Source organism: Mobula birostris, chromosome 29 (genome assembly GCF_030028105.1).
Source record: "Mobula birostris isolate sMobBir1 chromosome 29, sMobBir1.hap1, whole genome shotgun sequence".
NCBI classification, from domain to species: Eukaryota; Metazoa; Chordata; class Chondrichthyes; order Myliobatiformes; family Myliobatidae; genus Mobula; species Mobula birostris.
This window is the reverse complement of record NC_092398.1, coordinates 26,842,354-26,868,597: the sequence shown is the minus strand read 5'-3', so window position 1 is coordinate 26,868,597 and position 26,244 is coordinate 26,842,354. Positions and strand designations below refer to the sequence as shown.

The 26,244-nt window shown below is 51.9% G+C and overlaps 1 protein-coding gene across 1 annotated transcript in view; it reads left to right on the top strand.

Moving 5' to 3' along the window:
- The window catches only part of LOC140190273 (fibulin-1-like), a 148,515-nt gene that overhangs the window by 1,687 nt on the left and 120,584 nt on the right, over positions 1 to 26,244 (top strand). The window contains exons 2-9 of the mRNA XM_072246857.1: positions 3,576 to 4,196; positions 7,283 to 7,381; positions 10,375 to 10,486; positions 11,476 to 11,605; positions 12,198 to 12,414; positions 14,087 to 14,155; positions 14,431 to 14,532; positions 17,078 to 17,218. Of these exons, the coding sequence (XP_072102958.1) occupies positions 3,599 to 4,196; positions 7,283 to 7,381; positions 10,375 to 10,486; positions 11,476 to 11,605; positions 12,198 to 12,414; positions 14,087 to 14,155; positions 14,431 to 14,532; positions 17,078 to 17,218 (1,468 nt within the window). The 5' untranslated portion in view covers positions 3,576 to 3,598. The remainder of the gene's footprint in view (positions 1 to 3,575; positions 4,197 to 7,282; positions 7,382 to 10,374; positions 10,487 to 11,475; positions 11,606 to 12,197; positions 12,415 to 14,086; positions 14,156 to 14,430; positions 14,533 to 17,077; positions 17,219 to 26,244) is intronic.

The window sequence follows — 26,244 nt, the reverse complement described above, 5'->3', positions numbered from 1 at the left end:
CTTGTGAGTACAGGCGCGAGTTTAGACCATAAGACAGGAGCAGAAATAGCCCTTTCGGCCCATCGGGTCTTCTCTGCCATCCCATCGTGGCTGATTTACTATCCCTCTCACCACCAGTCTCCAGCCTTCTCCCCGTAACGCTTGGACACCCTGAATAATCAACAACCTATCAACCTCCACTTTAAATACACCCAATGACTTGCTCTCCACAGCGTCTGCGGCAATGAATTTCGCAAATTCACCACCCTCTGGCTGAAGAAATTCCTCCTCACTCTGTTCTAAAGAGACGTTCTTCTATTACTGTATACATACAAGATTACTCAAATATAACTGAAATATTAAATACAAAACAGGAACAGGCTCTGAATAGAAGTCAACCTATATATATATATATATATCTCCTGCGCTAAGCAATCCTGTTCTTTAAATCATTCATTACGAGTTATATGAACCAATAAGTGAATTGCATGCGTCATCACGCCGCCACGGGACATGTGCGCGCATCGCTTAATATAAACTGAAGGTTCCAGTATTTCAGACTTCGTTTGAATTAGTTTAATGTTTTGAAATAGCAAAACGTAACATTGGAGACGAGGTATTTTTAAAACGAACCCAGACGGCTACTAACCCGTTAGAGCGCGGAGAGACGTTCGAATTAAAAAAAAAACACGCACCTCGGCACGCGTTATTCTGGAGGGAGGACACGAACGGGTGATGCACTGACAGATCGTTCAGTTTGTGGAATCTTCAAACAAAGTATTCAAAACCGGGGCCTAACTGAAGCACAACACACATTTAAAAAAGCAGTGGAAATCACTGTTTGAATGGAAACAGCAGACAGCGATGCAGTTGAGATGCAGACAGGACTGAAAGTGAGTGTGGATAAATTTGCATCGTCTAAACAAAAATAGTCTTAGCCGAACAAATTGTGTCACCGTTGTGACAGGGGCTCAGGTGCACCAAACAAATGCAGAATTAAAGGCGAAACTTGCAGATAATGCAACAAAGTAGGTTGCATACCAGGAGCATGTCGGGCAGACAAAAATAAATGGACTGCTCAGGGAAGAGAAAAAGCTAAAAAGTCAAATTGTAGTTTCAAAAAATCACTAATCTGCACGCTGTTGACGAAAAATCTGATAATGATGAGAGTGACTCAGGACTGTGAATCCTTAAGATTACAGTGTGAAAAGTCACAATAGACAAGCAATATGGCTTACACCAGAAGTAAATGGCAAATTAATTAAAATGGAATTGGAAATGGACACTGGCTCAGCTGTTTCAGTCATTCCACAAAATGAGCTTGAGAGACATTTCACAGATACTAAACTAAAGCCTGCAAATATCCAACTAGTAACTCCTGTGAAATACAACAGCCACATTAGCACTCGACAGTGACTTCTTCGAGCTCAACTGCTGGTGTGGGAGGGGATGGGGGGGTTGGGGTTCTAACGTTTTTACTGTCACTCATTCCTTGGTGCACTCTTCTGTTTCCGTGGATGTCTGTGAAGAGCAAGAATTTCTGGTTGTATATGGTATATATTGCTCGATAATAAATGGAACTTTTGAAACATTGGTCTTGTATGCAGTAGAACAGACAGTTCTGGGTGCGTGAGGAGCTGAGACAACCACAGCTTCATTGGCAATCCATCCACCATTTGTATGTCACTTCCCCTGCAATGGAGCCAACTGAAAGCAAATTAAGAAATGTACTGGATGATGCCACAACCGTCTCTATGCCAAATACCATGAACCGTTGCCCAACAGAGGACAAACTGGTGTTGGTGCCAGCCTCTGAGCCTCTGGTTGGAAAGTCTATTGGACCAAGGAAGGACCACGCTGCTCAGAAGAAGTGTAAAGTTGATGAAAGCCGTGGTCCAACTACAACAGTTTTTTGTGGGCAACATTTCTGAGAACTTGTCTGACATGTTAATCAGACAGTTACTTGCAAACTGTGGCTTGGTTTTTAGCTGGAAGAGAGTTCAAGGAGATTCAGGAAATCTGCAAGCATTTGGCTTTTGTGAGTATACCCCGTGCGCATTGAGGGTATTGGATGAACTTCAAGTGGGAGACAAGAAGCTGCTTGTAAAAGTAGATGCAAAGACCAGAGTCCAGCTGGATGAACAGAAGGCCAAAAAGAAAGGAGTCAATGGAGGTATGAAAACAGAGGACTCAACAGAAGGTGTTGTGGATGAGGAAACCGAGAGGAGAGATCAGATGGTAAAGACCAATAGAGGGATTAATAAGAGAATACTCCAATGAACGAAATGCACCTTCTCAAGACCAAGATGCACAAACTAGAAGAAGAAGAAAAAAAAGGGAAGAGATAGAGAGAGAGAATGAGGAAGAGAAAGGTATGAAAGAGAGAAAGAAATCGAGAAAGAAAAAGATAGGGGATGAAGTAGATCCAGAGAGAGAAGAGGAGAAGAAAGGCTGTCCAGAACTGTCAGAAACCAATTCATATTGTCTCCGAGACAATTCCTACAGGGGAGGCCCCAGAACCTGAGATTCTTTCACGGCTGCAAGTCTCATCTGCCAAGCGGCGTGATCCCTCTTGTCAGGAGAAACATTATCCCACAAGAGTGAAAAACAAACCCTCCATGGCCACTAAATCTTTAAGCCTGAAGAGGACAATTAAAAAAAAATGTCTGTTGTATAAGGTAGTATACTATATATATATATATATATATATATATATATATATATATATATATATATATATATATATATATATATATATATATATATATATATATATATATATATATAGTTGAGATGCTTCTCTACTGATTTGTTTATAGCCAATGAAAGGGAGTGTTGTGTATTTATTCCTGCAGTTATATTTGAGTAATCTTGTCTATGTATTGGTTGATTAAGCAATCTTGTTCTTTAAGTAATTGATTACAGTTTATACATATAAATATGTGAATTATATACGTCATCGCGCTGCCACGTGATAGGTGCGTGCCTCGCTGAAAGTAAACTTGAGGTTACACCTGCGTTTTCTTACTGCTGTGTCTTCCTTTGAATTAATTTAATGTTTAGAAGTTATTAAACATAACAGTGCCCTGTCGGCCTGACTCCGGCTGTGTATGATTGGACAGTGTGGAGAAAGTTTCACTCAGTGTCTGACCCCGAGAGTGTGTGATGGGATGGTGTGGAGGGAGCTTCACTCTGTGTCTGACCCCGGGAGTGTGTGATGGGACGGTTTGGAGAGAGTTTCACTCAGTGTCTGACCCCGAGAGTGTGTGATAGGACGGTGTGGAGGGAGCTTCACTCTGTGTCTGACCCCGGGAGTGTGTGATGGGACGGTGTGGAGGGAGTTTCACCCTGTGTCTGACCCCGGGAGTGTGTGATAGGACGGTGAGGAGGGAGTTTCACTCCGTGTCTGACCCCGGGAGTGTGTGATGGGATGGTGTGGAGGGAGCTTCACTCTGTGTCTGACCCCGGGAGTGTGTGATGGGATGGTGTGGAGAAAGTTTCACTCTGTGTCTGACCCTGGGAGTGTGTGGCGGGACGGTGCAGAGGGAGTTTCACTCTGGGACTGTGTGTGACAGTCTTCTTCTGTCTCCCTGCAGATCCCCTCCTGCAACACCAAACCATGAGCTCCCTGCGCAGTGGGATCTTCCTGTGCGCCGCCTTGGCACTGTCGTCGGCCCAGGCGGGGCTGGACTGCACGGGGGTGGAGTGCGCAGAACTGCAGGGCTGCATTGAGGAGAGGCTGGAGGACGGCGAGTGCTGCGCCCGCTGCCTGCAGAGGGGCTGCGCCTGCCGGGGCCTCGCCTATTACGAGTGCCTGCGGGCTGGCTTTCAGTGGGGGACTGTCCCCGCCGGCGCGTCCTTCCCCGCTGGCTCCCGCGGCGCTTTCTGCCGCTGCCCGGAGGAAGGGGGCGAACTCGCCTGCGACAGCTCCCTCCCCTGTCTCCCTCTTCCCCAAAACTGCGCCCGGGTCTCCCGACCCCGGGGTGCCTGTCCCAGGTGCGCCCTGCTGGGCTGCCTCAGCGGAGGGCGACTCCATCCCGCTGGGCACTCCTTCCACCCTGAGCCCTGCACCCTGTGCCATTGTCTCGACTCCGGTTCCCTCTCCTGCGCCTCGGACCCCGGCTGCGGGAGCCAACGGGGCGAGGTGCAGGTCCATGATGGGCCGGTCCCCAATGACCAGAGGCAGCCGGCAGCTGAGGATGAGGAGGCGGCTGGAGGTGAGTGCAGAGAAGATGGGGTTGGAGGTTATTATTATGGACGGGTGTCAAGACCGGTCGGAGGGGGAGAAGATTCAGGAAGAAGGGGCGTCATTACAGAGGGATGTCGTGGGAGGGAGGGGGAAGGTAGGGCACAATTATAGACAAGCTCAGAGGTGAATGGAGGTTATAATGGAGGAGAGGAGGGAGGGAAGGTGAGAAGATATTGGAGGGAGGAGCGCCATTATCGAGAGTTGATCAGGGAGGAGGAAAGAAAGGGAGAAAATTAGCTCTAATGGAGAGGGAAGGGAGAGGCGCCAAATTTGGCCGTCATAGGAGGTGGGAGGGAAGGGGAGGACATGTTATGTGGGGGGTGGGTCACAATTATAGACGGGTGTCAAGACCGGAGGCGGGCAGCACTGTTGCACAATGATCTACAGTACCAGGGACCAGGTTCCGTTCCCGTCGCTGCCCTGTGTGTTCACCCCGTGGCCGCATGCGTTTCCTCCGGGTTCTCCGGCTCAAAGACCACAGTCCAAAGACGTACCGGTTGGTAAATTAATTGGACGTTGTAAATTGCCCCGTGATTAATCTGGTGTTAAATACTGTAGTTGGGTTTCTCGGCGGTGTGAAGTGTCAAAAGGGCTATTCTGCACTGTATCCCAATAAATTAATAAATATTAATAAATAAATCATAATAAGGAGGAAAGGCAATTGGCGGGAGGATCCCCAGTTACAGAGGGTCTTCATGCAAGGAGGAGGAAAGAAAGGGTGATGATTGAGGGGGGCACAGCTTAGATGGGTATTAAGTTTAGAGTGGGCAGAGAGCATAATGAAGAGGAGGAGGGAGGGAAGGGGAGAGGAGGGAGGGAAGGGGAGAGGAGGAGGGAGGGAAGGGAAGAGGAGGAGGGAGGGAAGGGGACAAGATTTTGGAGGGGGTACCAATTATAAAGGGTCATCATTCTGGAAGGGGGGAGAGAAGGGGACAGAATATCTGGGAGGAGTGCCAATTATAAAAGAGCGTCTTGCAGGGAGGGAGGAGGAAAGGGGAAGGACACAATTATAGATGGACAAGTCCGGTGGGGAAGGAAGTGGAAGAAAGGACATGGCAGAAGATATTGGAAGGAGGGCAGCAAATTTAGAGGGTCATCATGAACGTTCCCCCACTTTCTTTTTACAACTCTGCCCACCTCATTGCTCTGAATACTGTGCAGCACTTTAAACATTTTTATATTGTGTAATATGCACATCAAACAAACACAAACCACAAATCACAACACAAGTCAACGATCTCAGGCAGTCAGAACAATAGACAGGCTCAATGACAAAAATAAAATGTTTTGACTGGATGGTGTCAGCGTTCAGCAGTCCAGTAGCTTATTAACAATCAGCTACTGACTTCCATTCTGTGTTTATTGTTACAATTTCTAACAGGGTTGTAACTTGAAACACCGACAATGAAAATACGTTGTCGCTCTAAAATATATCTTTATTATTTGGATAATTTACGGATTATATTCATTAACACATAATTAATTACAGGGTACTTAGTAATTATTTTAACATAGTTCAAAATTATATTAATATTTTATAAAATAAAATTCCAGCTGTGCAGCCACAGAATGTGCGTGGGAGCATTTCAGCTATTGCATGGCCATGCACCCACGCAGATTAGAGGGAAGAATGGACGTCGTGCAGGAGGATGGGGGAGGAAAGGAAGGTGATTGGGGGAGTCACAATTCAGATGCGTGTTAAATCTAGGTTGGACAGGGGATGTAATGGAAGGCAACTGATAGGAAATTGAAGAAGATATGGGGAGGGTACCAATTTTCGACATCATCAGGTCCGGGGGTGGGGTGGCACAATTATAGTTCGATGACAAGTCCATAGGTGGGGGAGATCATAATAGGGAGGGAAGGGAGAGGATATTGCGGGGGTGACGATCCAGTTATAGAGGGTCTTCAAGCAGGGAGGGGGCGGGAAGGGAGACGATTAAGGGGGCACAATTTTGATAGGTATTAACTCTAGAGTAGGCAGAATACATAATGGAGAGAGGGAAAGGGATAAGATTTTGGAAGGGGTGCTAATTATAAAAGAGTATTGTGCAGGAAGGGATGAAGAAGTAGGGAAAGATGGGGGGGGGAGTTACATGATTACTTATGGATAATAAGTCTGGTGGAGGTGAGGCCAAGGAAGGATGAGGAGAAGATTTTGGAAGGAGAAGCGCCAATGACAGGGTGGGGGGGGTAGTGAGAGGGGCACAGTAAGGGATAGGTGTTGTGCAGAATTCGGGGGGGGGGTCCTTATAGAGAGTACTGGGAATTCATTAAGAGAAATTAATGGGGGACACCATTAGATGAGTATTAGCTCAAGAGTTGGGGTGGGAGGGGGAAGATTTTGGAGAGAGGACAGTTCGAAAAACCCCGGTTAGACAGCACTTGGAGCATTGTGTTCAGTTCTGGCCAACTTAGTATAGGAAGAATGTGGAAGGTTTAGAAAGGGCACAGAAGGGATTTACCAGGATGCTGCCCGGATTAGAGAGCACGTCTTATGAGGAGAGATTGAGTGAGCTAGGGCTTTTCTCTTTGGAGTGACGGGGGGTGAGAGGTGACTTGATAGAGGAGGACAAGATGTTAAGAGGCATAGATCAAAAAGATAGCAGAGATTTTTCCCCAGGGATGAAATATCTAATAACAGGGGGAATAATTTTAAAGTGATTAAGGGGAAGGGATAGGGGATGTTAGAGGTAGTTTGTATTTATTTACACATAGGGAGTGTTGTTTTTGCATGGAACACGATGCCGGAGGTGGTGGTAAAGGCAGATACATTAGGGACATATAAAAGACTCTTAGATAGGCAGATAAGATAGAAAAACGGAGGGTTCTGTGGGAGGGAAGGGTTAGGTTGATCTTGGAGTAGACTGAAAGATCGACACAATATCAACGGCCAAAGGGTTTGTACTGCGTTGTTTAGTGTTCTGTGAGCTGGAGAGGCAGAATGGGAGACTGATGGGGGCGCTAGCGGGCGGCTTTGTGGAGGACGTCGGGAGGGAGGGAGAGAGACATTTGTAACAAAGGGGTCGGGGTGAGCTGACCGCCTGTTTCCAGCCGCAGATTCCAAGGTGACGGCCAGAGCAGACGGGGAGGAGGCGAGGCCGGAGGAGAAGCTGGCAGACCCTGCCCAGGTCGCTGTCTCCAGTGAGAGAGGTAACGGGGGACTGGGGAAGCTGGGGAGAGGGCGGTGGCTTTTACCCCTGCATTGTCTCTATGACAGCCGTATTACAATTGCTAGGCTGGGGCTCATTCATACCCCAAAGGGTAGGAAATGAGAGTGCGGGTGTTGCCTCTGGTGGGATCACACCAGGTCAAACCTTCCATCACTTCAGAAGGGTCAACTGAGGTTGGAGTTGAGGTGGAGGAGGAGGAGGCATCCGATGAGAAAGGCTGGGGAGAGGGACACCAGATTGGACTAGGGTTAGATAAACTCTTTGAGATTGTCATAGCTGGGGGATGTCGTGGGGATGAACTCCCACGATCTTTTAAATATTCCCAATGGTGAGTGTCTCAACTAGCCTCTGAAAACCAATTCCAGCTCCTGGCCTTCGATTGCGGCTTAGCTACTAAGCCCGGCGGAAGTGTTTCTACTGACAGGAGAAGGGGCAAAGGCGGGTCACTGGTGCCTTAAAACCAGTCCCTTCAGGCAGATGGAGCGTGTCAGCCGTGGTTGGCAGCTCATCTCGGAGAAGGAAAACTCTGATACACTAGTGAAATTTAAGAGACTACGAGACAGGTGTATGGAGGAATTTAAGGTGGGGGGGGTTATATGGGAGGCAGGGTTTAAGGGTCGGCTCAACATTGTGGGCCGAAGGGCCTGTACTGTGCTGTACTATTCTATGTTCTATGTAAACCTCAGCTGCCTCGTGGCTGTGCCCACTCATGGGGAAGGCTTCGGGAGTAAACCTCGAGGAGAAGCCCAGAGCTGGACTCCCTAGTGCAGTCCCATATTGAGTTCAACGCTGAGCGGCAACTCCTGCGACGCTGCTGGTACCAAACTCCATCGGTCTCTGCCGTTCCTTTGGGTTCGTCAGGTTTGTGGAGGGGGAACCTGCTGTCTGGGCAACAGCTTGGTCTCCATACTGTCCTGCCCTGGCTTTGCGTATCATGTCAACAGCTGGGACGGTCGACTCTTGTCTTGGGATAAGGAGAAACTTCCTGACTCTGGGATGTGCGGATCTTGGCCCAAGTGGATCTCCCCAACCACCACCCTTTCATGAGACACAGGAACAGAATTAGGCCAGTCGGCCCTGATTTACTGTCCCTCCCGACCCCGTAATCTTCGACGCCCTTACTAATGAAAACTTATCAAACTCCGCTTTAAGTATACCCAGTGAATGTCACAGCTGTCCGTGGCAAAGAATTCCACAGATTCACCACCCTCTGGCTAAAGAAATTCCTCCTCATCCCTGTCCTAAAGGGACATCCTTCTATTCTGAGGCTGTGCCCTCTGATCCTAGACTCCCAGCTATAGGAAGCCTCCGCTAAATGTCCACTCTTTCTAAGCCTTTTGATATTCGATTGGTTTCGATGCGACCCTCTCCTCATTCTCCTAAACTACAGCAAGTACAGTCCCGTGGCCTCTCAACACGTACAGCACAGAACACGTCCCCTTCACACCAAATGAGATTCCCATCTGGGCTTGTCCCTTTAACATAAAACTATGGCACAGGAACCGGCCATTCGGCCCACAATGTATGTGCTAGGAACCTTGCTAAATTTAGCCAAATCTGTTCTGCCTGCTTGAGGTCCTCCAACTGGTCATGGTCAACTATGGATGCTGTGTCGCGGTTGTTCATGAGATACACAAGCCAGGGCAGTCCGATACGGAGAGTGAGCTGTTGCCCATGTAGCAGGCTCCCCCTCTCCACGCTGCTGATGAATCCAAAGGAACGGCAGAGGCAGCGGTATGGCAGGAGATGCCAGCCAGCGTTGAAATCAACGTAGAGTATTAGAGACCCTGGCTCTGGATGTTTCCCTCAGGGTTTACTCCCTAAACATTCCCCGTGAGTGGGTATAGTGGCAAGGCAGCAGAGGTTTGAGATCAGAGTTTCCTTAGATGAGCTGCCAACCACGGCTGACGAGCCCCGTCTGCCCGAAGCGACTGGTTTTAAGATGCCAGTAACCCGCCTTTGACCCTTCTCCTGTCAGTGGAAACTGTTCTGCTGGGCTTAGTAGCTAAGCCACACGTGAAGGCCAGGAGCTGGTCTTAGTTGTCAGAGGCTACGTGAGACGCACGCCCTTGGGAGCTTTCAATAGGTAGTGGGAGCTTGTCCCCATTACCACCCCCGGCAAAAACAACCTTAAGGAACCCAGATCCCTCCGTCCACTTGAACACCTATATGGCATGGAGAGGACCAGAACATAAAAGCAAGGATTTAAGGTACTGGTGAGGGCTCACTTGGAGTATTGTGAGGAGTTTGGGGCCCCTTACTCAAGAAAGGATGTGCCGGCTTTGGAGGGGGTTCCGAGGAGGTTCAGGGGAATCATTCATGTGAGTTTTGGGCCTTTATTCGCTGGAATTCAGAAGAATGAGGCAGAATCTCATTGAAAGTGGAAAGGGTTTGATAGGGTGGACGTGGAGACGGGTGTCTCCTATGGCGGAGGAGTCTAGGACCAGAGGGCACGGCCTCAGGGCATTCATTTAGAATGGAGTTGAGGAGGAATTTCTTTAGCCAACGGGGTGGTGAATCTGTTTGCCACGGATTGTGTGTTGGTGTAAAATGGAGATTGATACGTCCTTAATTAGCCAGGGCGTGAAAGATTACAGGGAGAATGCAGAAGAATAGGGTTGCGAGGGAAATGGATCGGTCATGCTGGAATGGTGAAGCAGACTTGATGGGCCGAATGGTCTATTTCTGCTCCTATATCTTATGGTCTCTGCCTCTACCACTACCTCTGGCGGCTCGTTCCAGGCTCCGATTGGAATTCACACTCATTCCCTGTACCTACTCCGAAGTTAATGCAAACACGAAGATATCTGCAGATGCTGGAATTTCAAGCAAACACATGAAAGTTGCTGGTGAACGCAGCAGGCCAGGCAGCATCTCTAGGAAGAGGTACAGTCACCAGCAACTTTTATGTGTGTTGCCCAAAGTTTACGCGTCGTTTGCGAGCCTAGCTTTCCTGTACGCTCCTCTCCTCAGCCAGACTCCCGGAGTCCCTCACCTCCTGCTGTACCGCCGGACGGCGCCGGGCCTCCGCAGACGGGAAGTGCCCCAGGGAGTCGGCCCCCCAGGCGGATTCGCAGGTCTGCAGGTAATTCCTTCGCTATTGTTGCTGCATTGGTCCTGTCAGAATGTGTGCGTGACTACACACCTGTGTGTAAATCCACCTGCGACCTGTGTACGTCCCTGTTCGTATCTGTCAGTCAGAGCGGTGTGTTCAAGAATGTGTACGTGTCCACACGCTCAGTGCTTGTTCCCGTGTATAACTGTTTATTTGTCGGAGTGTGTCTGCGCGCCTCTCTGGATCTGTGCCTGTGAATCTCTGAATATTTTCTTGTAAGACCCTTGGTCTTGGGCACGGGGATCTGCGTTTCTGTGGGAGTCTTGAGTGTGTGTCGGCGAGAATGTGTGTGTGTGTGTGTGTGTGTGTGTGTGTGTGTGTGTGTGTGTGTGTGTGTGTGTGTGTGTGTGTCTGAGTCTGTGTGAGTGAGAATGTATGTGTCGGCGAGAATGTGTGTGTCTGAGTGTGTGGGCGAGAACGTTTGTATCTGAGTGTGAGAATGTGTGTGCGCCTGTGTGTGTGGGCGAGAACGTGTGTGTCTCAGTGTGTATGTGAGACTGTGTGTGTCTTTTTGTGTGTATCTGACATCTATGTCTAATAGCGGGTAATGTCAGTGTGTGAAGTCTGCGTGAGTGTGAGAGATGACGTACGTGCGTGAGAATATAATTTCAGTGTGCATAGGGTCTCAGTGTGTCATTCACTTGTGTAGATACCTTGAGTGTGTCCTTGTGAGAGAGAGAGAGAGAGAGAGAGAGAGAGAGAGAGAGAGAGAGAGAGAGAGAGAGAGAGAGAGAGAGAGAGAGAGAGAGAGAGAGAGAGAGAGAGAGAGAGAGAGAGAGAGAGAGAGAGAGAGAGAGAGAGAGAGAGAGAGAGAGAGTGAGAGAGAGTGTGTGTGTGTGTGTGTGTGTGTGTCGGGGTCTGTGTTGTCTCCTCCCCCTCTCCCCGCTGTACTGGACATGTCTCTGCTCCGCACTGTGGGACGTCTCCGTCCTCGCCACCCACCCTCCCCCCCAACCCAGGGAGCTGCAGGACCAGTGCTGTCTGTCGGCGCTCGAGGAGACCAGGTGCCGGGCGGGCGTGGAGGCCGCGCAGAGCGGGGACCCGTGTCTCCGGGATGAGAAAGAAGGCTGCGGGTCAGATTCATTTCAGGTAAGCTCCCTTCCCTGCACCTCGCCCGACTCCAGAGCCCACTGGGGTGGAAAAGGGGGCGGGGGGAGGTCCTGACCAATACTGCACAGTCTGATCCCAGGCTGGGTTTCAATCAAGGAAGAGGGCCGATGAAAAGTTTTCACCTGCTCCCCCCCCCCGGAAATGTTCATATTTTATTGTTTTACATCATTGAATCACAGTAGATTCAATTTGTTTTTTTTTTGACACTGATCAACAGAAAAACTTTTGTGTCAAAGTGAAAACAGATCTCTACGAAGAGATCTAAATTAATTACAAATATAAAACACAAACTGACCCCTTCTCTTTCCCTCCCTCCTCTTTCCCTCTTTCCATCTCTCTCTTCCCTCCTCCTTCCTCCCTCCTACCTCTCCCCTCCATTCTTCCCATTTCCTCTTTCTCCCCTCTCCCTCCCTCTACCTCCAGCCTACCCCTCAAGCCTCCCCTTCCTCTCAACCTGATTACCCCTCCTCTCCCACTTCCCCCTCCCCCTGCCCTGGGCTGGGTCTGGAAAGCAAAGGGTAGAGGTGGGACAAGACATGTCTGGCCACTCAGCCCATCTCTCCCCTCCTAGCGCTGCTGCAAGTGCTGCTGGCTCGGCCTGCACTCGGCATCGCGCGGCCTGCCCTGCGACTGGCCCACTCGGCTAGGACCTGCCTGTTCCCAGGCCGCCTCCGTCTGCTGCCACCTTCAGGCCGACCCACACCCGTCCGGAAGCCGGGGCTCGGACAAGCCCTCCTCGACCGGGAACCGCCGGGAGGCAAGGCGGCCGCAGGAGGACGTGTCAGTGGGTGAGTGAGGGGGTGAGGGGAGAGGGAGGGGCCCGACCTGGAGGTACCCAGGACAAGAAGGTACGCGGGAAGGGACCGCATTTATTTGGAGATCGGTGGTACGAGGATTCGTCACAGGCCAGGTTTGTGTGTCCCAGACACACAAACATCACAGTACAGACCCTTCGGCCCACAATGTTGTATTGACCCTTTTACCGATTCTAAAACTAATCTAACCCTTCCCTCCCAATAACCCTCCATTTTTCTATTATCCATGAGTCATAAGATTCTTTCGAGTGTCCCTAAAGTATCACATCTATCACCACCCCTGGCAGGGCATTCCACACACCCACCACTCTGTGTTAAAAAAAACACAAACTTCTGACGTTCCCTCTATACTTTCCTCCAATCACCTTAAAAATATGCCCTCTTGTATTAACCCTTTCATCCCACTCAGTCTGTGCCTCTGATCACCTCGTATATCTCTATCAAGTTACCTTTCCTCATCCTCCTTTCCAAAAAGTAAAGCCCTAGCTAACTCAACCTTTCCTCATGAAAAAACGCTCTCTAATCCAGGCAGCATCCTGGTGAATCTCCCTTGCACCCTCTCCAATCCAGGCAGCATCCTGGTGAATCTCCTCTGCACCCTCTCTAATCCAGGCAGCATCCTGGTGAAACTCCCTTGCACCCTCTCTAATCCAGGCAGCATCCTGGTGAATCTCCTCTGCACGCTCTCTAATCCAGGCAGCATCCTGGTGAATCTCCTCTGCAGCCTCCCTAAATATTCCTCATCCTTCCTATAATGAATCAACCAGAACTGAACACTGTCAGAGTGTGGTCTGACCAGAGTTTTATAGAGCTGCAGCGTTACCTCTCAGCTCTTGAACTCAATCCCCCACTTAATGAAGGCCAACACACCCCATACACCTTGACCATAAGACCATAAGACAAAGGAGCAGAAGGCGGCCATTCGGCCCATTGAGTCTGCTCCGCCATTTTATCATGAGCTGATCTATTCTCCCATTTAGTCCCACTCCCCCGCCTTCTCACCATAACCTTTGATGCCCTGGCTACTCAGATACCTATCAATCTCTGCGTTAAATACACCCTATGACTTGGCCTCACTGCTGCCCGTGGCAACAAATTCCATAGATTCACCACCCTCTGTCTAAAAAAATTTCTTTGCATTTCTGTTCTGAATGGGCGCCCTTCAATCCTTAAGTCATGCCCTCTCGTACTAGACTCCCCCATCATGGGAAACAACTTTGCCACATCCACTCTGTCCACCCTATCGGACTCCCCTACACTAGGGGGAAATGTAGCGACTGACCTTTGCCCCTCTTGATCCTATACATCTCAGTACAATTCCCCCACCCCACCCTCCTTCGCTCCAGGGAAATCAGTCCCAGTCTGTCCTCTTAACTCAAGCCTTCTGGTCCGAGCATGGGGTCACCTAAACCTCTTTGGCTGGACTCCCGCCGCTCCCCCCTCCCTCTCAGCCAGTTAGCGAGTCTTGGTGCGTCTCAGGCTGAGTGGGCGCAGCAGCGAGAATCGAGAGGAGATATCTTCCCCCCCCGCCCCCTCCACACCCACACCTCACTCAGCCCCCAGCAGGAGAGGGTAGAGCCCAGGGACATCATCCCGGCTGCGATATGGTTGTGTGCCAGTGACTGAATCTCTCTCTCCCTGGCAGAGGCAGGCAGAAGAGGAGGGGAGAGAGGACAGGGGAGCCGGTCACCGGGGGAGGAAGATGTCTGCGCAGGTAAGGTCAGCTCTTCCCCCAGTCCCACTCCCTCCCCGCTGCCCCTCCTGTGGTGACCCTTCCGGCTCGCTGCCCCATCCCTCTGCCTGCCCTCTCTCCTTCTTCGCCCCCTCCTTGCTGTCCATCTGCAATTGAAAGGCCTCTTCAGAAGGTGAAAGCGGGGATTTTCGCGGGGTGGGGGTTGTCTCCGGCAATCGGAATCCATTCCCCCTCCCCTCCCACCCCACGCCCGTGGCGGGGGCCGTGCATTTTAATGACTGATGTCGTGTTCCCAGGGCAGACTCGCTGCTCCCAGACCTGCTCTCCGTTCGGACGTTCGCACGTGTGTACCTGCCTGCCGGGGTATCAGTTGCTGGCAGACGGAATGTCCTGTGCAGGTAATGCAGGCCCCCAACCCGAAGCCTTTCGTAAACCTCCCACCGTCCTCTTCCCACAGCGTGACAAACCTTCGCCATTCCGAAATTCGGGAGGCACGGGATCCGGGGCAACTTGGATTCGGAATACAGGGCGACACCACCAGGTTCAGGAACGGTACTGCTAGTCAGAGTATTATCCAAGAAAAAGATGAGCTAGCACTGGAGAGGGCCCACGGGAGAGAATAATCACAGGAATGAAAGGGTTAATATATGAGAGGAGTGTTTGATGCCTCTGGGCCTGTACTCACTGATTTTGAAGAATTGTGTGTGTGTGTGTGTGTGGGGGGGAATTTTATTGAAACTTACCAAATATCAAAAGGCCGAGATGGAGTGGATGTGGAGAGAGTCTGGTGGGGGACTCTGGGACCAGAGGGCACAGCCTCAGAAAACGAGAACCAGAGGGCGGTGGACAACAGGAATTCTGCAGATGCTGGAAATTCAAGCAACACACATCAAAGTTGCTGGTGGACGCAGCAGGCCAGGCAGCATCTGTAGGAAGAATTCCACATCCTATTCCCATTCTGACATGTCTATCCACGGCCTCCTCAACTGTAAAGATCAAGCCACACTCAGGTTGGAGGAACAACACCTTATATTCCGTCTGGGTAGCCTCCAACCTGATGGCATGAACACTGACTTCTCAAACTTCCACTAATGCCCCACCTCCCCCTCGTACCCCATCCGTTATTTATTTATATACACACATTCTTTCTCTCATTCTCCTTTTTCTCCCTCTGACTATACCCCTTGCCCATCCTCTGGGTCCCCCCCCCCCCCACCGTCTTTCTCCCTGGGCTTCCTGTCCCATGATCCTCTCATATCCCTTTTGCCAATCACCTGTCCAGCTCTTGGCTCCATCCCTCCTCCTCCTGTCTTCTCCTATCATTTTGGATCTCCCCCTCCCCCTCCCACTTTCAAATCTCTTACTAACCCTTCCTTCAGTTAGTCCTGACGAAGGGTCTTGGCCTGAAACGTCGACTGTACCTCTTCCTAGAGATGCTGCCTGGCCTGCTGAGTTCACCAGCAACTTTGATGTGAATCTGTGGAATTCATTGTCACAGATGGCCGTGGAGGCCAGGTCACTGGGTATAATTAAAGTGGAGGTTGATAGGTTCTTGATTAGTTGGGGTGTCAAAGGTTATGGGGAGAAGGCAGGAGAATGGGGTTGAGAGGGAAAGTAAATCAGCCGTAATGGAATAGCAGAGAGTCAATGGGTTGAATGGCCTGGTTCTGCTGCTATGCCTTATGGCTCCTGAATGAGTGTGGATAACTTCACTCACCCCAACACTGAACTGATTTCACAACCTACAGACTCGCTTTGAAGGACTCGACAACTCATGTTCTCCGTGTTAATTAATTCTTATTGAATTTGCACAGTTTGTCTTTTGCACATTGGTTGTGTGTCAGACTTTGCGCTCTACCACATGAATCTATCACATTTCTTTGTTCCACTGTGAATTCCTGCAAGAAAATGAATCTCAAGGTAGTGTGTATTGAAATAAATGTACTTTGATAATAGACTTGCCTGGAACTTTGCACTTTTGAAGGAGCGTATTCTGCCTGGAGGTCGGTGAGCAGTGGTGTTCCACAGGGATCTGTTCTGGGACCGCGCCTCTTTGTGATTTTTATAAATGACTGGGATGAGGGAAGTGGAAGGGTGGGTTAGTAGGTTTGCAGATGACACGAAGGTTGGTGGGTGGGGCTGTGTGGAAGGTTGTTGTAGATTAGCGGGCCACAGACTGGAAGCAGAGCTGGGCTGAGCAGTGGCAGATGGAGTTTAACCCGGGAAAGTATGAGGTGATTCACTTTGGAAGAGTGCATTTGAGGGCAGGTACAGGGTTAATGACTGAGGGATCCTGGGGTCCACGTCAATAGGTGCCCCCAAGTCAAGAAGTTGGTTAAAAAGGTGTACGAAGTGTTGGCCTTCATTAATCGGGGGATTGAGTCCAAGAGCCATGAGGTAATGTTACAGCTCTATAAAACCCTGGTCAGACCACACTTAGAGTATCGTGTTCAGTTCTAGTTGCCTCATTATAGGAAGGATGTGGAAGCTTTAGAGAGGGTGCAGAGGAGATTTACCATCCTGCTGCCTGATTGTCTTATAGGTTGAATCAGCTAGGACTTTTCTCTTTGGAGTGAGAGCCAACTTGATAGAGGTGTACAAGATCATAAAAGGCGTGGCTAAAGTGCATAGCCAGCAGCTTTATCCCAAGGTGGAAATGGTTAATATGAGGGGGCACCATTTTAAGGTGATTATGGGGGGCGGGGCGGGCGGGTGGATGTCAGAGGTAAAGTTTTTACGCAGAGTGTGGTGGGGTGTGGAATGTGCTGCCCAGGGACGCAACAACACATTTTACTATTTGTTATGATGTCCGTGTGAAAATAATGCTGTTCTTACCTCTTATTCTTTAATATCCCTTCCCTACCACTCTTCCCCGTCTCTCCTCTCCTGCACCCTCGCCTCTCCCCAACTCCCACCCCCTGCAACCTCCGCCCCCGCGGACAGATGTGGACGAGTGCACGTCAGGGTCTCACAACTGCTCCGGACAACATAGGTGCATCAATCTCGAAGGATCGTTCAGCTGTGTACAGAGCGCGGGGTTCTGCAAGGACGGCTTCTCAATGAGCCAACAGGGGACCTGTGTCGGTAAGGATTACATCCGGGCTCCTCTAGGACTGATCCCTCAAATTGTGCCCCGTGTCCGCCGCTGTGTCGAACAGAAACTGCAGGGGAATCTGAGAAAAAATGTTCACTGTATAGAGCACCTCCCCTCCCCCTTCCTTCCCTGAGAGAGAGGGACTGAGAGACACCAGTCAGTGTACAAATCTCCCCTGAGAGAGAGGGACTGAGGGACACTGGTCAATGTACAGATCTCCCCTGAGAGAGAGGGACTGAGGGACACTGGTCAATGTACAGATCTACCCCCCCACTCCCGAGAGGGACTGAGCGACACCGGTCAGTGTACAAATCTCCCCTGAGAGAGAGGGACTGAGAGACACTGGTCAGTGTACAAATCTCCCCTGAGAGAGAGGGACTGAGGGACACTGGTCAGAGTACAGATCTCCACTGAGAGATACTGGTCAATGTACAGATCTCCCCCCCCGAGAGGGACTGAGAGACACCGGTCAGTGTACAAATCTCCCCTGAGAGAGGGGGACTGAGGGACACTGGTCAGTGTACAGATCTCCCCCCGAGAGAGAGTGACTGAGAGACACCGGTCAGTGTACAAATCTCCCCTGAGAGAGAGGGACTGAGAGACACCGGTCAGTGTACAAATATCCCCTGAGAAAGAGGGACTGAGGGACACTGGTCAATGTACAGATCTCCCCTGAGAGAGAGGGACTGAGGGATACTGGTCAATGTACAGATCGACCCCCCCACTCCCGAGAGGGACTGAGCGACACCGGTCAGTGTACAAATCTCCCCTGAGAGAGAGGGACTGAGAGACACTGGTCAGTGTACAAATCTCCCCTGAGAGAGAGGGACTGAGGGACACTGGTCAGAGTACAGATCTCCACTGAGAGACACTGGTCAATGTACAGATCTCCCCCCCCGAGAGGGACTGAGAGACACCGGTCAGTGTACAGATCTCCCCCTGAGAGAGAGGGACAGAGAGACAGCGGTCAGTGTACAAATCTCCCTTGCGAGACACCGGTCAGTGTACAGATCTCCCTCTGAGAGACACCGGTCAGTGTAGAAATCTTCCCCTGAGAGAGAGGGACTGAGAGACACCGGTCAGTGTACAAATCTCCCCTGAGAGACAGGGACTGAGGGACGCTGGTCAGTGTAAAGATCTCACCCCCGAGAGGGACTGAGAGACACCGGTCAGTGCACAAATCTCCAATGAGAGAGAGGGACTGAGGGAGACTGGTCAGTGTACAGATCTCCCCCTGAGAGAGAGTGACTGAGAGACACCAGTCAGTGTACAGATCTCCCCCTGAGAGAGAGTGACTGAGAGACACCAGTCAGTGTACAGATCTCCCCCTGAGAGAGAGTGACTGAGAGACACCGGTCTGTGTACAGATCTCCACCGGACTGAGAGACACCGCTCAGTGTACAAATCACCCCTGAGAGAGAGGGACTGAGGGAGACTGGTCAGGGTACAGATCTCCCCCCGAGAGAGAGGGACAGAGAGACACCGGTCAGTGTACAGATCTACCCACCCCACCCCCCAAGAGGGACTGAGAAACACTGGTCAGTGTACAAATCTCCCCTGAGAGAGAGGGACAGAGAGACACAGGTGAGTGTACAAATCTCCCCTGAGAGAGAGGGACTGAGAGACACCGGTCAGTGTACAGATCTCCTCCTGAGAGAGAGGGACAGAGAGACAGCGGTCAGTGTACAGATCTCCCTTGCGAGACACCGGTCAGTGTACAGATCTCCCTCTGAGAGACACCGGTCAGTGTAGAAATCTTCCCCTGAGAGAGAGGGACTGAAGGAGACTGGTCAGTGTACAGATCTCCCCCTGAGAGAGAGGGACTGAGAGACATCGGTCAGTGTACAGACCTCAACCCCCCCGAGAGGGACTGAGAGACACTGGTCAGTGTACAGATCTCCCCCTGAGAGAGAGGGACTGAGAGACACCAGTCAGTATACAGATCTCCCCCCAAGAGGGACTGAGGGACGCTGGTCAGTGTACAGATCTCACCCCCGAGAGGGCCTGAGAGACACCGGTCAGTGTACAAATTCCCCCTGAGAGAGAGGGACTGAGAGACACTGGTCAGTGTACAAATTCCCCCTGAGAGAGAGGGACTGAGAGACCCCAGTCAGTATACAGATCTCCCCTGAGAGAGAGGGACTGAGAGACACTGGTCAGTGTACAAATCTCCCCTGAGAGAGAGGGACTGAGGGACACTGGTCAGCGTACAAATCTCCCCTGAGAGAGAGGAACTGACGGACACTGGTCAGTGTACATATCTCCCATGAGAGAGAGGGACTGAGAGACACCAGTCTGTATACAGATCTCCCCCCAAGAGGGACTGAGAGACACTGGTAGGTGTACAGATCTCCCCTAAGAGACAAGGACTGAGAGACACCGGTCAGTGTACAGATCAACCCCCCCCCACCCCCGTGAGAGGGACTGAGAGACACTGGTCAGTGTACAGATCTCCCCTGAGAGAGAGGGACTGAGAGACACCGGTCAGTATACAGATCTCCCCTGAGAGAGAAGGACAGAGAGACACCGGTCAGTATACAGATCTCGCCCCCTGAGAGGGACTGAGAGACACCAGTCAGTGTACAGATCTCTCCCCAAGAGAGAAGGACTGAGAGACACTGGTCAGTGTGCAAATCTCCCATGAGAGAGAGGGACTGAGGGACACTGGTCAATGTACAGATCTACCCCTGAGAGACACTGGTCAATGTACAGATCTCCCCCCCCGAGAGGGACTGAGAGACACCAGTCAGGGTACAAATCTCCCCCCGAGAGAGAGTGACTGAGAGACACCGGTCAGTGTACAAATCTCCCCCCCCGAGAGGGACTGAGAGACACCGGTCAGTGTACAGATCTCCCCCTGAGAGAGAGGGACAGAGAGACGGCGGTCAGTGTACAGATCTCCCCTAAGAGACAAGGACTGAGAGACACCAGTCAGTGTACAGATCACCCCCCCCACCCCCCGAGAGGGACTGAGAGACACTGGTCACTGTACAGAACTCCCCCTGAGAGAGAGGGACTGAGAGACACCGGTCAGAATACAGATCTCCCCCTGAGGGAGAGGGACTGAGAGACACCGGTCAGTGCACAGAACTCCCCCTGAGAGAGAGGGACTGAAATACACCGGTCAGAATACAGATCTCCCCCTGAGGGAGAGGGACTGAGAGACACCGGTCAGTGCACAGAACTCCCCATGAGAGAGAGGGACTGAGAGACACCGGTCAGTGTACAGATCTCCCGCTGACAGAGAGAGACTGAGAGACACTGGTCAGTGTACAGAATTCCCCTGAAAGAGAGGGACTGAGAGACACTGGTCAGTGAACAGATCTCCCCCTGAGATAGAGGGACTGAGAGACACCGGTCAGTGTACAAATCTCCCCTGAAAGAGAGGGACTGAGAGACACTGGTCAGTGTACAGATCTCCCCCTGAGAGAGAGGGACAGAGAGACACAGGTGAGTGTACAGATCTCCCCTGAGAGAGAGGGACTGAGAGACCCCAGTCAGTATACAGATCTCCCCGCAAGAGAGACTGAGAGACACTGGTCAGTGTACAAATCTCCCCTGAGAGAGAGGGACTGAGAGACACCGGTCAGTGTACAGATCTCCCCCTGATAGAGAGGGACAGAGAGACACAGGTGAGTGTACAGATCTCCGCGCCCCCCGCCCACCCCCCGAGAGGGACTGAGAGACATCAGTCAGTGTACAGATCTCTCCCCGAGAGAGAAGGACTGAGACACACTGGTCAGTGTACAAATCTCCCCTGAGAGAGAGGGACTGAGGGACACTGGTCAGTGTACAAATCTCCCCTGAGAGAGAGGAACTGAGAGACACTGGTCAGTGTACAGATTCCCCCTGAGAGAGAGGGACTGAGAGACCCCAGTCAGTATACAGATCTCCCCCCAAGAGGGACTGAGAGACACTGGTCAGTGTACAAATCTCCCCTGAGAGAGAGGGACTGAGAGACACCGGTCAGTGTACAGATCTCCCCCTGAGAGAGAGGGACAGAGAGACAGTGGTCAGTGTACAGTTCTCCCCTAAGAGACAAGGACTGAGAGACACCAGTCAGTGTACAGATCACACCCCCCACCCCCCGAGAGGGACTCAGAGACACTGGTCAGTGTACAGAACTCCCCCTGAGAGAGAGGGACTGAAAGACACCGGTCAGAATACAGATCTCCCCCTGAGGGAGAGGGACTGAGAGACACCGGTCAGTGCACAGAACTCCCCCTGAGAGAGAGGGACTGAGAGACACCGGTCAGAATACAGATCTCCCCCTGAGGGAGAGGGACTGAGAGACACCGGTCAGTGCACAGAACTCCCCCTGAGAGAGAGGGACTGAGAGACACCGGTCAGTGTACAGAGCTCCCGCTGACAGAGAGAGACTGAGAGACACTGGTCAGTGTACAGAATTCCCCTGAAAGAGAGGGACTGAGAGACACTGGTCAGTGGACAGATCTCCCCCTGAGAGAGAGGGACTGAGAGACACTGGTCAGTGTACAAATCTCCCCTGAAAGAGAGGGACTGAGAGACACTGGTCAGTGTACAGATCTCCCCCTGAGAGAGAGGGACAGAGAGACACAGGTGAGTGTACAAATCTCCCCTGAGAGAGAGGGACTGAGAGACACCGGTCAGTGTACAGATCTCCTCCTGAGAGAGAGGGACAGAGAGACAGCGGTCAGTGTACAGATCTCCCTTGCGAGACACCGGTCAGTGTACAGATCTCCCTCTGAGAGACACCGGTCAGTGTAGAAATCTTCCCCTGAGAGAGAGGGACTGAGAGACACCAGTCAGTGAACAGATCTCTGCCTGATAGAGAGGGACAGAGAGACACCGGTCAGTGTACAGATCTACCCACCCCACCCCCCGAGAGGGACTGAGAGACACTGGTCAGTGTACAGAACTCCCCCTGAGAGAGAGGGACTGAGAGACACCGGTCAGAATACAGATCTCCCCCTGAGAGGGAGGGACTGAGGGAGACTGGTCAGTGTACAGATCTCCCCCTGAGAGAGAGTGACTGAGAGACACCGGTCTGTGTCCAGATCTCCCCTGAGAGAGAGGGACTGAGGGAGACTGGTCAGTGTACAGATCTCCCCCTGAGAGAGAGTGACTGAGAGACACCGGTCTGTGTCCAGATCTCCCCTGAGAGAGAGGGACTGAGGGAGACTGGTCAGTGTACAGATCTCCCCCTGAGAGAGAGGGACTGAGAGACATCGGTCAGTGTACAGACCTCAACCCCCCCGAGAGGGACTGAGAGACACTGGTCAGTGCACAGATCTCCCCCTGAGAGAGAGGGACTGAGAGACACCGGTCAGTATACAGATCTCCCCTGAGAGAGAAGGACAGAGAGACACCGGTCAGTATACAGATCTCGCCCCCTGAGAGGGGACTGAGAGACACCAGTCAGTGTACAGATCTCTCCCCAAGAGAGAAGGACTGAGAGACACTGGTCAGTGTACAAATCTCCCATGAGAGAGAGGGACTGAGGGACACTGGTCAATGTACAGATCTACCTCTGAGAGACACTGGTCAATGTACAGATCTCCCCCCCCGAGAGGGACTGAGAGACACCAGTCAGGGTACAAATCTCCCCCCGAGAGAGAGTGACTGAGAGACACCGTCAGTGTACAAATCTCCCCTGAGAGAGAGGGACTGAGAGACACCGGTCAGTGTACAGATCTCCCCCTGAGAAAGAGGGACAGAGAGACAGCGGTCAGTGTACAGATCTCCCCTAAGAGACAAGGACTGAGAGACACCAGTCAGTGTACAGATCACCCCCCCCACCCCCCGAGAGGGACTGAGAGACACTGGTCACTGTACAGAACTCCCCCTGAGAGAGAGGGACTGAGAGACACCGGTCAGAATACAGATCTCCCCCTGAGAGGGAGGGACTGAGAGACACCGGTCAGTGTACAGATCTCCCCCCCCACCCCCCGAGAGGGACTGAGAGACACTGGTCAGTGTACAGAACTCCCCCTGAGAGAGAGGGACTGAGAGACATCGGTCAGTGTACAGATCTCCCCTGAGAGGGACTGAGAGACACCGGTCAGTGTACAAATCTCCCCTGAGAGAGAGGGACTGAGGGAGACTGGTCAGTGTACAGATCTCCCCCTGAGAGAGAGGGACTGAGAGACATCGGTCAGTGTACAGACCTCAACCCCCCCGAGAGGGACTGAGAGACACTGGTCAGTGTACAGATCTCCCCCTGAGAGAGAGGGACTGAGAGACACCAGTCAGTATACAGATCTCCCCCCAAGAGGGACTGAGGGACGCTGGTCAGTGTACAGATCTCACCCCCGAGAGGGACTGAGAGACACCGGTCAGTGTACAAATCTCCCCTGAGAGAGAGGGACTGAGGGAGACTGGTCAGTGTACAGATCTCCCCTGAGAGAGAGGGACTGAGGGAGACTGGTCAGTGTACAGATCTCCCCCTGAGAGAGAGGGGACTGAGAGACATCGGTCAGTGTACAGACCTCAACCCCCCGAGAGGGACTGAGAGATACTGGTCATTGTACAGATCTCCCCTGAGAGAGAGGGACTGAGGGACACTGGTGAGTGTACAGATCTCCCCAAAGAGACAAGGACTGAGAGACACCGGTCAGTATACAGATCTCCCTCCCGCACCCCCCGAGAGGGACTGAGAGACACTGGTCAGTGTACAGAACTCCCCCTGAGGGAGAGGGACTGAGAGACACCGGTCAGTGTACATATCTCCCCCCTCCAACCCCCGAGAGGGACTGTGAGACACTGGTCAGTCTACAGAACTGCCCCTGAGAGAGAGGGACTGAGAGACACCGGTCAGTGTACAGATCTCCCGCTGAGAGAGAGGGACTGAGAGACACCGGTCAGTGTACAAATCTCCCCTGAGAGAGAGGGACAGAGAGACACAGGTGAGTGTACAGATCTCCGCGCCCCCCGCCCCCCCCCCCCCCCCGAGAGGGATTGAGAGACATCAGTCAGTGTACAGATCTCTCCCCGAGAGAGAAGGACTGAGACACACTGGTCAGTGTACAAATCTCCCTGAGAGAGAGGGACTGAGGGACACTGGTCAGTGTACAAATCTCCCCTGAGAGAGAGGGACTGAGAGACACCGGTCAGTATACAGATCTCCCCTGAGAGAGAAGGACAGAGAGACACCGGTCAGTATACAGATCTCGCCCCCTGAGAGGGACTGAGAGACACCAGTCAGTGAACAGATCTCCCCCTGATAGAGAGGGACAGAGAGACACCGGTCAGTGTACAGATCTACCCACCCCACCCCCCGAGAGGACTGAGAGACACTGGTCAGTGTACAGAACTCCCCCTGAGAGAGAGGGACTGAGAGATAGCGGTCAGAATATAGATCTCCCCCTGAGAGGGAGGGACTGAGAGAAACCGGTCAGTGTACAGATCTCCCCCCCCCACCCCCCGAGAGGGACTGAGAGACACTGGTCAGTGTACAGAACTCCCCCTGAGAGAGAGGGACTGAGAGACATCGGTCAGTGTACATATCTCCCCCCTCCAACCCGCGAGAGGGAGTGAGAGACACTGGTCAGTCTACAGAACTCCCCCTGAGAGAGAGGGACTGAGAGACACCGGTCAGTGTACAGATCTCCCGCTGAGAGAGAGGGACTGAGAGACACCGGTCAGTGTACAAATCTCCCCTGAGAGAGAGGGACAGAGAGACACTGGTCAGTGTACAGATTCCCCCTGAGAGAGAGGGACTGAGAGGACCCCAGTCAGCATACAGATCTCCCCCAAGAGGGACTGAGAGACACTGGTCAGTGTACAAATCTCCCTGAGAGAGAGGGACTGAGGGACACTGGTCAGTGTACAAATCTCCCCTGAGAGAGAAGGACAGAGAGACACCGGTCAGTATACAGATCTCGCCCCCTGAGAGGGACTGAGAGACACCAGTCAGTGTACAGATCTCTCCCCAAGAGAGAAGGACTGAGAGATACCTGGTCAGTGTACAAATCTCCCATGAGAGAGAGGGACTGAGGGACACTGGTCAATGTACAGATCTACCCCTGAGAGACACTGGTGAATGTACAGATCTCCCCCCCCGAGAGGGACTGAGAGACACCAGTCAGGGTACAAATCTCCCCCCGAGAGAGAGTGACTGAGAGACACCGGTCAGTGTACAGAATTCCCCTGAAAAAGAGGGACTGAGAGACACTGGTCAGTGTTCAGATCTCCCCCTGAGAGAGAGGGACTGAGAGACACCGGTCAGTGTACAATTCTCCCCCTGAGAGAGAGGGACAGAGAGACACAGGTGAGTGTACAGATCTCCCCTGAGAGAGAGGGACTGAGAGACCCCAGTCAGTATACAGATCTCCCCCCAAGAGGGACTGAGAGACACTGGTCAGTGTACAAATCTCCCCTGAGAGAGAGGGACTGAGAGACACCGGTCAGTGTACAGATCTCCCCCTGAGAGAGAGGGACAGAGAGAGAGCGGTCAGTGTACAGATCTCCCTTGCGAGACACCGGTCAGTGTACAGATCTCCCTCTGAGAGACACCGGTCAGTGTAGAAATCTTCCCCTGAGAGAGAGGGACTGAGAGACACCAGTCAGTGAACAAATCTCCCCCTGATAGAGAGGGACAGAGAGACACCGGTCAGTGTACAGATCTACCCACCCCACCCCCCGAGAGGGACTGAGAGACACTGGTCAGTGTACAGAACTCCCCCTGAGAGAGAGGGACTGAGAGACACCGGTCAGAATACAGATCTCCCCCTGAGAGGGAGGGCCTGAGAGAAACCGGTCAGTGTACAGATCACACCCGAGAGGGACTGACAGACACCGGTCAGTGTACAAATCTCCCCTGAGAGAGAGGGACTGAGGAGACTGGTCAGTGTACAAATCTCCCCTGAGAGAGAGGAACTGAGAGACACTGGTCAGTGTACAGATTCCCCCTGAGAGAGAGGGACTGAGAGACCTCAGTCAGTGTACAGATCTCCCCCTGAGAGAGAGTGACTGAGAGACACCAGTCTGTGTACAGATCTCCACCGGACTGAGAGACACCGGTCAGTGTACAAATCAC